This window comes from Chiloscyllium plagiosum, chromosome 1 (assembly GCF_004010195.1).
Source record: "Chiloscyllium plagiosum isolate BGI_BamShark_2017 chromosome 1, ASM401019v2, whole genome shotgun sequence".
In the NCBI taxonomy this organism is placed as follows: Eukaryota; Metazoa; Chordata; class Chondrichthyes; order Orectolobiformes; family Hemiscylliidae; genus Chiloscyllium; species Chiloscyllium plagiosum.
Window position 1 is genome coordinate 126600345 of NC_057710.1, and position 10584 is coordinate 126610928.

At 40.1% G+C, this 10584-nt stretch overlaps 1 protein-coding gene across 2 annotated transcripts in view; it reads right to left on the bottom strand.

The window, feature by feature from the left end:
* Positions 1 to 10584, bottom strand: part of fras1 (Fraser extracellular matrix complex subunit 1) — a 441368-nt gene that overhangs the window by 102680 nt on the left and 328104 nt on the right. For both annotated transcript variants that reach the window (XM_043696280.1, XM_043696287.1), the window contains exons 40-41: positions 3206 to 3368; positions 1365 to 1497 (exon numbers count right to left, since the gene is read on the bottom strand). In XM_043696280.1, coding sequence (XP_043552215.1) covers positions 1365 to 1497; positions 3206 to 3368 — 296 coding nt within the window. The remainder of the gene's footprint in view (positions 1 to 1364; positions 1498 to 3205; positions 3369 to 10584) is intronic.

The window sequence follows — 10584 nt, forward strand, 5'->3', positions numbered from 1 at the left end:
ATCCCAAAGCGTCCTTCCACATCGGTCAGCAATTTACCTGTACCTCCACTAATGTCATTGACTGTATCCATTGCACCAATTGTGCTCTCCTATACATCGGAAGGCCGGACACCAACTTGCAGATTGTTTCAGAGAACATCTCTGGGATACCTGCACCAAACAGCCCCGTAGCTGAACACTTCAGCTCCCCCTCCCAATCTGCCGAGGACATACAGGTCCTGGGCCTCCTCCGTCGCAAAACCATTACCACCCAACGCCTGGAAGAACAGTGACTCATATTCCGTCCTGGCACCATGTAACCACACAGGATTAACGTGGATTTCACTGGTTTCCTCATTTCCCCTCGCCCCATCATATCCCAGTCTAAAGCCTCCAACTCGGCACCACCATCTTGAACTGTTCATTGCCTTTCCCACCTATCCGCTCTATCCTCCTGTCGGACCTATCACCATTACCTCCACCTCCATCTGCCACTTATACTCCTCTAGCTTATCTCTCCATGCTTCAGGCTCTCTGCCTTTATTCCTGATGAAGGGCTTTTGCTCGAAACGTCGATTTTGCCTGTCCTCGGATGCTGCCTGAATTGCTGTGCTCTTCCAGCACCACTAATCCAGAATCTGGTTTCCAGCATCTGCAGTCATTGTTTTTACCTCCCAGATACTGATATGGACTAGCTATATAAATACTGTGACTACAATGGCAGGTTGGAGGTAAGGAATGCAGCGGGTAATTTACTTCTTGACTCCCAAAGCCTGCCCACCATTACAGGACACAAGTCAGGAGTGTAATAGAATACTCTCACTTGGCTGAATCGGTGCAGCCCACAACAGTCATTCCCTCAACCACTGAGGCTCAGTTGCAGCAGTGTGTACATCTACAAGATGAATTGCAGAAATTCATGAAGGCTCCTTAGATAGCACCTTCTAAACGCATAATCACTATCATCTAGAAGGACAACGGCAGCATATAAACAGCAACACCACCCTCTACAATCTCCTGTCCAAGACACTCATCACCTTGACTTGGAAATATAACACCATTCCTTCAGTACTGGGTCAAAGTCCTCAAACTCCCTCCCTAAATGCCTTTTGAGTGTACCCACTCCAAATGGATTGCAGTGATTCAAGATGGAAGCTTACTGCCAACTTTTCAAGGACAACTAGGGACAGGCAGAAAATCTATGATGCCCATGCCCTGTGAGTGAATGAAAAGAAACGGCTGGCAAGTATATGGGCAACGTGGGATTGGCTGACTGGACGAGTAGGTTGCTTCTTGTCTGTCTCTTTTCATACGTTCTTAGGAGAAAATAGTTATTGTTAATTCCTTTATTTAAATCAATGGTGATTTAAGGCGGGTACAAATACCTCTTTTCAGATTTTCAATGTAGCCAAATGTGGGTGCAGAGGTTATCTTTATTAACAGGTCCTTCTCTGGTGTGTCTGGATCTGTTGCTAGGATACTGTGTGATGACAGCAGTATTCTTCCACCCTCTTCCACCTACAGCCAATATAAGAATATAATTAATTAAATACACCAGAAGATGACCTGCCCTGTCATTTCAGTGGCTGGAATGATGTCAGATTTTTCAAATTGCTTCCTGTGTCACGCATCTTCCCAAGCCTTTGTGAAATGGTACAGGCTGTGGAATTCTGATCCAAAGGGGTTTGCCAGCAAACACTGTACTTCTCTCTTTCAATCAACAGTTTCTGTGTTACAGAACTTAACATTGAGAATTAACTCTTGGGGACAATCACACACCTTTCACATCAAGAAAATAGCCAAACTTCAAAGACAGAGATTACACAACATTTTATTAAGTCATCACCTCACACTGAAAGTTCTTTAATATGTTATTTTAATAACACAGACCAATGCCATTCCTAACAACATGAGTACTTTCAATCAAAAACAGAAACTTTGAGAGAAACTCGGCAGGTCTGGCAACTTCTGTGGAGAGAAAAACAGAGTTAATGTTTTAAGTCCAATGACACTTCTTCAGAAGCATCTGAAGATGGGTTCATGAACTCACAACATTAACTCTACCTTCTGTTCACAGACGCAGTCAGATCTGTTGAATTTCTCCAGCAATTTCTGGTTTGTTTCAGATCTTCAACATCTACAGTTCTTTGTTTTAGTTTAACATTTCCAAATGTTTGCTATATATCTTTTCATAGTCTATTATTCTGACACTCTTTTTGAGGATATGTAACAAACATAGAAGCTAATTTGGATTACCCAAAATGCATTTGAAGTTTTTTGACATCACACCATGGGTATGGAAAAGGGTGGCATGGCTGGAAACATGTCAAGAGAAATCAGTTCAGGATCATTTCAAATCAGTTCTCATGAAACTCGTGAGCAGTGGATGTCAAGTGTACATTCTACCATATGTCAGTCAGTTCTGGTGTAGGATCTGTAAGTTCAGTTTTGTCGATCCCAGAGTGAGCTGTTTTTCTTGGGGGAGGAGACATGGTGATGGCGGTGGATACTGGTGGTGTTTCAAAGACAAATCAAAGAGCAGGGTGGGTGCAGGACCAGTGGCAACTTACAGTATTGCTCTAGGGATATGGATATTGTTTTACTCCTCCCAGCCTCATATTCAGGTGTAATAAAAACTTTACTTACCTTATATTTCAGCTGTCTCTTTCAGGGATGCTAAAGATGTCTGATAAGCCAGTTAGGGCACTGCACATTGCACATAGTCTTGAACCAATTTCAGAGCAATTCCTTTAACAGGTGTTATGTCCCTGCTTATATACATGAGGAATCAAACATCTCTCCAAGGTGGCCATGGGAGATGCCCAAATACTACCAAGTCAGCATGATATTCAATGCACTTCAAAACCCCTTTGGAACATGGACCCACAAAACAGGCTAAGGAGAAGTGTGAATCATATTTCAATATTGCCTTCAAAATTTTAGATGGTACTATTGGTCAAAATTGAGTCCTATGTCAGCATTATGAAAGTTAATATCTGCACTGACAGTCAAAGATGAAAATTTAACTATTGCCATTTTTAGCACATCCTTTGAACTGTACACAGGGATATGAGGAGGAAAGTCATTCACTTGTGAGACTTGCATATGAAGTTAACAGACATATCAGCTCCAATTTTAACTCAAATTCCATTTAATTAGGGAATTAAAAATCTTATATGGAATCAATTGACAGGTATTCTCTACTTTGGACTATTTCTGTACTTACAGTGACTTCATCTCTGACATTAACAAGTGGTGAGTAGTTCTCGGTAGCAGTGATGGTGATGGTAAACATTTGGTTGTCAAGGCGGTTGTTATCAGCATCATAGACAGTAAAATGGAAAATGTCAGTGATGGGTTGATCTTCAATGTCGAAGTCTGTTGTATATCTGTTTAGAAAAGTAAATTATACAAATAGTAAGTTTAACCAAATATATTTGTTTATCAGTATATCAATTACACATGTCTTGCATATGTGACAAGAATGTTACTGAGCATTCTACAGATGTTACATTGTGACTGTATAAATTAAGTCTAATCATGGTCAAGATTTAGATCATTAAGAAACAGCAAGTCATACCTAAATCAGTAACTGATAGATAATAGTGTTTTAACTTAATATCATTTTGTAGTAAAGAACAGAACTAATTAAGAATACTTCTCAGTTAGTCAATTATGACACTTCCACAACAGCACAGATAAAGGTCACTCCCATCATCATGTCTGCTCAGACTCTTTTCTAGAACAATCCAAAGCTAACCCAGGAAAGAATAGAGCAAACACAAAAGCACAGAAGGGACTCTTCGACCTATAGCCTTTTTGCTGGTTCATTGAAGGCATCCAATTTAGTCCCACACTCCAACTTTGACTCCATAACCCTTCAAATTAGTTCTTTTCAAATGTTCAAGTGACCTTTTAAAGCTAAACCTGACTAAATACCTTTTCAAGGAACATGCTTCAGGTCGCAACAGTTCTCTGTAACATAATTCTCTTTATTTCCCTTGCAGTTTTCTTGTTAATTATTTAACATCTATTTTACTTTGGTTATTGACCTACTTGAGAGATCCCAACTCTATTAAAATGCTTCATAAATTGGAATACTTGTGTCAGGTCTTTCTTTAATATTGTCTCTACTCTCCCTACAAAAGTGAAAGCTCTAATCCATGGTGTTAAAATCTTAGACATTTTCTAAATTGCTTTATCAGTTTTCTCTGGCATCCTTAAGGTTCTTAACACTTGCAGTCGCAAAGAAAGATTCCACATTTTGTTATGCTGTCTGTCCATATTCTTTCACCTGACAGTTAACTCTTCAGCTTTGTCAGCAGAATCTGCCTCTATAGCACTAGCTATTTTTAACTGGCTCAAAAAACAGTGGAAATTCAAATCAAGCTGAATGTAAATTACATTTAAAGTTGTGCCAGTGACAGCAAAATCTGGGAAATTGCACCAAACAAACCTGAGCAACTAGGCCAAAACTCTCGGCCTTCAAATACAGTATTTTCACCATTTACTTTCTTTGTCACTTTACATGTCCCTTTCCGTATCTACATTATACCTAATGACAAGTACAAAGGGAAGGAAATCTTGCTGCAATCATTTGGACTTTGGTTAAGTCACATCTGACGTACAATGTTGGTCTCCAAATGTTTTCAGGAATTTAGAAGAATAAGAATCTTATTGAAATACGTAATATTCGTGGCTGAACTTCTCAAGGTAGGTACAGTGAATCTGCTTCCCACAGAATCTGGTGGTTATAATCTTAGGATCATGGGCCATGTATTTAGAACTGAGATTAGGCAGCATTTTTTCAGTGGGAATGGTATATTTGGAATTCTCTATCCAAAACAGCATGGATGTCAGTCATTAAGACTATTCAAGACTGATTAGATTTTTGATCACTAAGGGGTCAGGCAATATGGGGACAGGCTGGAAAAGTGGAGTTGAGGAAGAATATCACTCATGATCTTATTAAATATGCAAGTAAACCTTTTATTAATTAGCGTTTATGGGACCAGGAGTGTAACGAATGATCAACTATCCCACTTGAGCAAGAGGTCCACATAATCAATGTAAAAATCACATACTAAATAATACACAACACTCATACTTTATTTACAATATAAATCACAAATAATAATGCAAGTTTGCCTTAAATAAAACGAGAGAACTTACTCACTCACGCTATCAACTAACTACTCAGATATCGCGAAGATCGCGATAATACAGGAAACTGCCAGTATATTTCATTTTTTTTGGCGGTTTTTTAAGAGAGTGCAGGTTCGTAAGGTGCTGGTTTAAAACAAAGTTTGCTGTAGCATGTCAGGCTCAAAGTCCATCTGGTCTAATCTTGCTCTTTTAAAAAAAATTTCCTCATGACCACATTTACCCCAATGTTTTCCCATTGCCGACTTCATTCTCGAGAATTAGATCCCAGGACTGCTTTATTCCTGGTTGGGTTAGAAACATACTGATCAAGTTCTCCACTTCACATTTCAGGAATTCTTCATAAGCCTGTCCTTGACATCTTCCTCCTCTACTCCATATTACGGTATTACACTCCCTACTAATTCTACTTCAGCATTCTTTTTTACATTTCCAGAAACGCTTGGAGATTTGCTGCTCTCTCCATATCTCACTACTCTGGATCAATAGTAAACACCTATTAGTCTTTCTTTTCAGTGCATTCACACTAACTACAGTTTTAGTCTTTTAACACTCTAACACATTGTCTCTGTTTAGACCTGTATTACAGAATTGGCTATACTGCGATCATCCACACCAACCCAACAACATAGTTCCATCTCACACACAGTGCTAGCTTGAATCTCTAACTTGTCACACCTAATTCTGAAATTAAGACAAGTGCATACCACCACTACCAGTCAGCTTTGCTTTTTTCCCTCATGTAATGCATTCTTTTATTGTATTCTTTGTTGTCACTGGCCTTCTTTAGCTAAGCTTAATTCAATGTATTTCATGACCATATACTGTAATCTATTTCTTTTGCTTTATCTAGTCTTAATAAAAAACATCAAAATCATACTAAAATGTCATTGTTATAATAAATACACAGTAGCAGGACTATGATTATGCTGTTCATGACAATTCAGAGGCTGTAGGCAGAATCTTTGTTGACTCAGTGTGAATTTTGCTGAGTTTCATGGAGGGTCTCTTTCCATGAGGTTTAGCGAGTTTTCTCATGATATGTTGCCAAGTTTGCACTATTATCAACCTACCCCATCTTTTGTTTGAACTAGTCCCACTTTACTATTGACTATACACAGCTACTGAAAATGTGTTGCTGGAAAAGCGCAGCAGGTCAGGCTTATGCCCGAAACGTCGATTCTCCTGTTCCTTGGATGCTGCCTGAACTGCAGCGCTTTTCCAGCAACACATTTTCAGCTCTGATCTCCAGCATCTGCAGTCCTCACTTTCTCCTATACACAGCTACTGCCAGGATGTCCTGAAGTAGACTGGCATTTCTGGCACAGGTGCCATCTTTAAAAGGATGTTTGAACCCAAACAAGCATTTAGTCTGCAGTTGCCCTCCACAGTTCCTGACATTTTGCCTAGAGGTGGCCCGCAGGGAAAAATTGGCTTTGTGAGCAAGGACCTGGAGATCTGACATATCAGACTGGACCTCCTCTTCTCTCAGCATGGAAACTGGAAGCCACAACATCATGCCAATTTGATCAGAGTCAGTGCAGTCTCAGCACTCTGGAGGAATGCTCAACACTGAAAGAAGGAGGTCAGTGCCATTCTCTACTCTGTCAGCATAAGTGCTACCATCATCTCTCCAATACTGTATACTCACTCCCTCCTTGATACTGCAACCACCTCTATAACCAAGAGTCATGTACTACCCCTCTCTCCATTGTCTGCAACATCTTCCCTTACTCACTATCATATATCTCAAACCCAACATCACCAACCCTGCAAGGCCTCTGTGCTGCTTACTCATTCACTCGGGGCACCTCCCCACCTGCAGCAAAAATAACAGCCATGCCATTCACTTTTCCCTCCTTATATATCTGCTCCTGTCCCATTTCAGATGGAAAACAAGCTACATTAGGACAGAAGGAGTCAAAATGGGTGGAGGGCCGTATAACACCCAGCTTCTTACCTCTTAGACAGAATCCAGTCTCTGACCTGCCCAAGTTCCTGGACTGGTATCAGAGACTGCCTTTGATCCACTGACTGTAGGTCATCTCCCACCATGACTGAGGACAGCTGACAGCCATGATGAGCTTTTTGATTTTGTACTTGCACTAAATTGCAAAGCAGCAGTACTGTGAACTGAGTAACTCTGACAGAGGGGAAAGGTGAAAAGAGGAAAACTGAGATAAGGCAGAGATGCTGAGAGCATCCAGCTGAGCTCAAAGTGAGGGAGCATTAAGACAGCAAGCAAACAGCCTGGAGACACAGCCTAGTCCAGTCCACAAGCTCAATGCATGGCCCTGAATCCAAAGCATTCTCACTGCAGCATTACAACAATAGTTATCATATGTAATCTGAGGTACAACCCTGAAGTGCAGAAGCAGCCTGTAATTACATCAGAAATGTGCCTTGAGGATTCTTAGAGGCTGGCAGAGGTCATTATGCCACCATCTGTGGACTAGTGCCCACAGAGCATTCTGAGATGTTGGTGCATAGTATCAAACATGGTGGTTCCTTTGGAATAAGCAGCAAACTGAAATTACCAGGTACCTGCTCTGACTTCCACATCGAGAATTCCCAGCATCTATTTTGCTCATTGTGGATGGTACAACAGAAAACTACATATTAATGAGACGAGATCTGCAGTTAATAAAGTTGTTAACAAGCAATAATGCCTCTTAATAGGTAACTCATGATGCATACTGAGAATTTCAGCTCATGTCTGAAACTTGTTAAAAGTTGAAATGAGTTGTTCCTGACATGGAGATCGTTCTCGCTGATTCTGCCACATCTCCTGTCTATCGTCCACGTCATTCAGGTACATACAAGATTCTACCCTGGGATTTTTTTTTTTCTTTTTAGAACATGATCATTTTGTTATATTCTGATCACATGCAATTCTGATACCAAACAGAGGCGGCTAAGTGTGTGAGGGATTGTTGCAACCTATTCTGGCTCTTACTAGCACAAGATATTAAAGTTGCAAATAAATATATCCTCACATTAACTGGAAATAAATTGTCCTAAAGATGACCTTGACATATAATTAGGGAATTAATGTAGCAGAGGAAGTTTTCATCAATCAACAGAAGGCAATGTTTGTGAAATGTTTTTACATTTTAGCAGATCTTGTTTACAGTGTGAAAAACAAAGACATTTCGATGTTTGGGTGCACATGCTCAATACATACATCGGAAAGTCCACTCCACACTATTTAAATGGAAATAGTAACATATTTATTTTAAATGGATTCATGTCTCCACTGAAATTGAGGAGAGCAGATTTAAAGAAATACATGAAGCATTTGTTTGCCAGCATCCACAAAGTATCATCAGGACCAGCATCCGAGAGTTTTGCCAAGGTGAAGGTGTGTTTCATCACTCCCATCTTCTTAGGACCACAGAATCTAATTGCTGTAAACAGGCACCTCCTGAGGATACGGTTAGGACAAACCTACAGATTAACAGATGCTTGTAATGTCTGCTCCTTGGGGAAAGAGAGGTTACTGAAGTGACAGGACCCAGTAGCATACGACACAGTTTTTTTGTAAAAAAATAAAAAAAATAAATCGCCTTTATGCCAAATGGTAAACCTTTTAGGTGTGACCTTTTTTATACATTTAGTAAGACAGTGTATATAAACTTAACTGACTCAAAAGACAACCCAATTTTTCTGGCCTCAGATTTCCTTTTTTTTCTTTTTTCCAGCCACACCCTTCTATATTCACTTCAATAATCAGCCCTAAATGTTCACCCATGACGGCATGTTTTACTTAGCGCATGCAAGGGATCAAGGATGTGACTCAGGCTGCTTTAGGAAGATGTGCATCAGTTTAAGACAGGCTCAGTCTTTGCATGGATGTTTTCAGAAATTGACTTATTCATTCACATCAGTGATACTTATACCAATCCATGTGAACTCAGCACACAATCTGCAAAACCTGACACTTTGAAGTGTGATGTAGTTTTAAAAGTACTGGTTATCTTTGTGTTTAAAATAACTTGAGTCACTAATTTTGCATTTTTATGTTATAATGCACCAACAAATAAGGGGGTAATTTGTCTTTCAATGTGAGCAGGAAAATATAAATTGTCAAATTACATATCCATCCAATTTCTATACGAAACCTCACACCTCATCTATTGATCTGTCCAATGTGGAAATGATTCTTAAAACGTGACTTCACATATTTCATTCACTGTTGGTGCACAGATGCTGGCAGTACAGCTTTTGACTTGATTCAAATAATGTTTTCAACAGCAGTAACAGCTGATATACTATGAGATTTTTTGCTTAAATAGAAAATTAGCTCCATCAGAATTACTGGACCATTGAAGCAAAGCCTTCAGGCCATTTTTTTTCCTACTTAGTGCACTCTTCTCAATGACTTGAAGTACCTAATTGGCTCAGTAAAAGGAAATTGCATTTAACATAAGTATAATTGTTCATAGAATATACTTAACTTTTATTCAATAGAGGTATTATCAACTTTGTATCCAATAATCTGATTTCAAGGTCAGTGCCTAGTTCCTTGAAATATTTTCTATAAATTGTTGGGTATTTTGCAAACATATCACATCAGGGGTTTGACGGGACGGATCAGCCATTGAGCTATAGAGATGTACAGCATGGAAACAGACCCTTCGGTCCAACTCTTCCATGACAACCAGATACCCGAAATTAATCTAGTCCCATTTAACAGCACTTGGCCCATATCCCCCTAAACCCTTTCTATTCAAATACCCATCCAGATGCCTTTTAAATGTTGTAATTGTACCAGCCTCCACCACTTCCTCTGGCAGCTCATGCCATACACGTGTCATCCTCTGCCTGAAAATGCTGCCCTTTTAGGCCTCTTTTAAATCTTTCCCCTCCCAATTTAAACCTATGCCCTCCAGTACTGGACTCCCCCAACCCAGGGAAAACAGTTGTCTACTTACCCTATCCATGCTCCTCATTATAAGACCATAAGACATAGGAGCGGAAGTAAGGCCATTCGGCCCATCGAGTCCACTCTGCAATTCAATCATGGTTGATGGGCATTTCAACTCCACTTACCCGCATTCTCCCCGTAGCCCTTAATTCCTTGTGACATCAAGAATTTATCCATTTCTGCCTTGAAGACATTTAGCGTCCCAGCCTCCACTGCACTCTGTGGCAATGAATTCCACAGGCCCACCACTCTCTGGCTGAAGAAAATGTCTCCGCATTTCTGTTCTGAATTTACCCCCTCTAATTCTAAGGCTGGGTCCAAGAGTCCTAGTCTCCTCTAATGGAAACAATTTCCTAGCGTCCACCCTCTCCAAGCCATGTATTATCTTGTAAGTTTCTATTAGATCTCCCCTTAATCTTCTAAACTCCAATGAATACAATCCCAGGATCCTCAGCCGTTCCTCATATGTTAGACCTACCATTCCAGGGATCATCCGTGTGAATCTCCGCTGGACA